This window comes from Medicago truncatula, chromosome 2 (assembly GCF_003473485.1).
Source record: "Medicago truncatula cultivar Jemalong A17 chromosome 2, MtrunA17r5.0-ANR, whole genome shotgun sequence".
Classification (NCBI taxonomy): domain Eukaryota; kingdom Viridiplantae; phylum Streptophyta; class Magnoliopsida; order Fabales; family Fabaceae; genus Medicago; species Medicago truncatula.
Window position 1 is genome coordinate 12754421 of NC_053043.1, and position 3710 is coordinate 12758130.

At 33.7% G+C, this 3710-nt stretch overlaps 1 protein-coding gene across 2 annotated transcripts; it reads left to right on the forward strand.

Annotated features, from left to right (window-relative positions):
- Positions 1-702: 702 nt before the first annotated feature.
- On the forward strand, positions 703-3291 carry LOC11420014 (protein AGENET DOMAIN (AGD)-CONTAINING P1). Of its 2 annotated transcripts, none has more exons than XM_024776300.2 (4): positions 703-1033; positions 1510-2007; positions 2287-2859; positions 2964-3291. In XM_024776300.2, exons 1-4 carry the CDS (start codon positions 920-922, stop codon positions 2967-2969), a joined length of 1191 nt encoding a protein of 396 aa, XP_024632068.1. In that variant the 5' UTR covers positions 703-919; the 3' UTR covers positions 2970-3291. The 2 variants fall into 2 exon arrangements, with proteins under 2 accessions (XP_024632068.1, XP_024632069.1); XM_024776301.2 differs by having other exon boundaries at positions 704-1033; positions 1522-2007.
- The last annotated feature ends 419 nt before the right edge of the window (positions 3292-3710 follow it).

The window sequence follows — 3710 nt, forward strand, 5'->3', positions numbered from 1 at the left end:
TTTGAAGCGGTGGAAATTTGATATTATGGCTTACAGAGATTCACCTTCTAGAAGCATTATTTAGCATGTTCTTCCTTTTAGTTTAGGTGAGTATGATGGGGCTAATGAAACAAAAAAAGTATTGAATTCTGATTTTCTATCGATTAGTAGAAACACCGCAAAATTTGATTGTATGAGTGTGCTTTCAATTGAAAAGGAAAAGCTGAAGCATGAATTAACATCTATTAAAGGGAGAATTTGTCAGTATAATATTTGACAATGCGTAGTTATTTTGTGAGTTTTTTTTACTATTGATCCTTTTTGCATGTATGTGAAAAATAGTAGTTTTTTGTTGTAAATTTTGTCACTTAAAAAAATTAAAAATTGAAATACATGCAAGGCCGACCCATTGGGCCACTTATCTATGCCAGGGTCGGACCAGACTCAAATTTTATAGCCCATACATCAGCCAGACCAGGTCGGACTAGTCCAGTAATATGGACTGGCTCATGGCTCAGGCCAGGACCAGACGAAACCATTTAACACCACTAGTCACAAAAACTCAAAGTCATCGAAGTATTTTCCTCGTATTAGTGGCCTCATTCTTAGCATTGTCATGAGTGTTACATGTCTCATTCTTAGGATTGTCATGAGCGTTCCATGGCTACGTGCAAAGCCCCCTCTTACCAAATTTAAAATAACGCATGCATAAACATAACAACAAACTCAAAATAAACATTAATTATACGATAGCTGTGTGTGTATATCCCCAAAAGTAGTACAAACGTACTACCCCAAAGCAAAACCTCTGCATTTATTCCAATTCAAACTACGGAAACCACAAACCCTTAATCAATGTAAAATTTCATGAATGGTGATTTGAAACAACAACAACAATTACAACCACACATTGTTTGAACTTTGAACCTTGTTCAATTCAATGCATTCAACACAAAGAAGACCCAATAAACAGTTAAAGGAAAAGGAGGACTACATTGATGTTGTTGGTGACGCTGTTCATGCTTGTTGGGTCCCACCTCTCCTTCAACCACAGGTAACAAACAAACAAACAAACAAAAAACTACCTTTTTGTTTCTATTTCATCGTACCCATAATCATTTTTCTGATTTCTTAATGTTGTTTATGTTTCATTAGTTTAAGGGTTGGTTCATTTCATGTTATAATAGAAATTTCATTCATTTTTGTTTATGTATTTATACTATTGTAAAATGTACTATCTTAGTGTAACAATCATGTTTGATTCCTCCTTAGGGCATGTTTTGATTGACTTATTTTTTAATATATGAAAAAACAGCTTATGCAAAAAGCTTTTATGTTTATTCATAAGTTCTCAGTAACCAAAATTGTATCTTCATAAGCTGTTTTTTCGTAAATTTCTCTGACAAGCTTATGAATAATACATTAAAACTTATTTATTTGCATAATCTGTTTTGCGTCAGCTTAAAAATAAGCCAATACAAACAAGCCCTTATCATCATTAAACTGATGAAGCCATTTGAAAAAAAAAAGCTCATTTTACAGGATAAACCACCACAAGAGATAAAGAAAGAGCCTAAAGTTAAAATCAAATTCAAATTTACAGGGAAGCCAAAAAATGAGCCAAAGTTTAGAAAGGGGGAAATAGTTGAGGTTAGCAGCGACGAAGAAGGTTATCAAGGTGCTTGGTTTGTTGCTACTATTATTGACACATTAGGAAATGAAAAGTTTTTAGTTGAACATAGAGATTTGTTGATGAATGATGGTGGCATTGAAGTTCTGAAAGAAGAAATTGAAACTAAGTTTATTAGGCCTTGTCCTCCTCATGTTCCAATGTTTGGTTCTTTCAAAAGGTTACAAGAAGTTGATGCATGGTATAATGATGGATGGTGGGAAGGCATGGTTGTTGAATTGGTGAATAGCGAAGAGTGTTACGTTCGTTTTAGGAACAATGAAGTATTAAAATTTGAATCTTCGAAGTTAAGGCCGCATCAGGATTGGATTGATGGAAAATGGATTATGTCTTCCAAGGTAAAATACTTAGCTTCTTTTTTCTTACCCTTTGACTTGATTAGACTATCAAGTATCTTGACACTATTTATCGATACGATTTAATCTGAACTTGTCTGATTGGTTTCATTGAAGTTGGATCAAAGTTAAATTCTAATGTTAACGCTTCTAGGTTACAATAACAGTTAGATATAAGATAGTATAATATCATGTCCAAAAGCTTCATTATCCTTCCTAATTTCGCTTATATTTTTTTATTTTATTTTGTTAATTGGTTTAATTTTGAAATGTACCTATCAGGAGTCAAGTGAGCGAGTGAAGAAATTTGGAGATGTGATCCATGAAACCGAAAATCTAGGTGGAACAAAATTAATTTTGAAAGGTCCAATTCCTAGTGAGAGTGCAAAGCATAATAGAGATATGATAAGTACTGTACATAATGGAAGCAAATTTGATTTACATTTCTATAAAGGGACAAATGTAGAAGTTAAAAGTGATGAACAAGGCTATGAAGGTTCATGGTATCCTGCAACTGTTGTTGATTTATATCAAAATGGAAAGTACTTGGTGGAGTATTCAACCTTGAAAACAGATGACTTAACTCAACAGCTGAAAGAAGTGGTAGATGTTTCGGATATCAGACCGCGTCCACCAGATATCGATCATTTTTGTCGATATGTGAGGCAGGAATGGGTTGATGCTTGGTATAATGATGGATGGTGGGAAGGTGTAGTATCTAATGTTGGTCATGGTTTAAATGGATTCAAGTATCAGGTTTACTTTTGGACTTCAAATGAGGTGCTGGAATTTGAACATAATCATCTGAGGCCTCATCAATATTGGATTGATGGAAGATGGGTGCTTGCTTCTTTGGTATGACTTTACAACAAAACATCATTTGATTTGTTAATCAATTTGCCAAAATATCTTAAATGTGAACGTTTGTCTCTTATTGATCTCATTATGGTTTATTTCAGGGTTGAAGACTTGATCAATGGTGGATTATTACTTGAGAGGTTCATGATCCTGTCACCTTGTTATCTTCACTGAAATTGCTTTCCACTCCTCAAGCTTCCTATTTTCTATTAACTATTAAGTATATATTTCAGGCTTTAGGTAGTTGTATTTTCCCTGAATGAGTTTTCATTTTATGGAAATTCATTGTGTAAAAAGATCTAGTTATCGTCTTCCATTTACTTCATAGTACATCACCTTTGATGTACAATACACTTACTTTCAGAATGACTGTCCTTGATTCATCATCTTTTGTATTTATTTTTCGGTTAAAGTGAATTATTACTGTCTGGTTTAACTTGGTAACTCATGCCAAATGTACAAAGATCATTTTGTATTTTGTTCGCAATATATGGTTTAGCTCTTGGTATATTTTTGGTATTAGATTTTGTTAACATGTGTTTGGGAGATTTTTAGAGAATGTGATTGAATAGAAAATGGTCCAAATGATTTGAGTTTATGGCGTGTAGTGACTGCAATACTAAAGATAAACTGAAAAAGGAAGGGATAAAATTATAAAAATAGGTTTGAAGTGTAAATCTGTTGTTAATCTGAGTTTGTGCAACGCACCTAACAATGGTGGGAATTCTGTTAATTGGAAGTGTTTATCGAAAAAACCTGGTGTTAATCTGGTATTGTCCAATGTATGGAGGTGGAAGAGATTGACCTTAGGGAGGTGGCGATTGAGGAGGATTGGGGATTGGTGGTGA

What these genes read in the sequence shown, in the direction of transcription:
- LOC11420014 (XM_024776300.2), top strand. Translation starts at nt 920, where the DNA reads ATGCATTCAACACAAAGAAGACCCAATAAACAGTTAAAGGAAAAGGAG. An exon ending in CACCTCTCCTTCAACCACAG is followed by an intron (nt 1,034 to 1,509) that starts GTAACAAACAAA and finishes GAAAAAAAAAAG; the next exon opens with CTCATTTTACAGGATAAACC. An exon ending in AATGGATTATGTCTTCCAAG is followed by an intron (nt 2,008 to 2,286) that starts GTAAAATACTTA and finishes TGTACCTATCAG; the next exon opens with GAGTCAAGTGAGCGAGTGAA.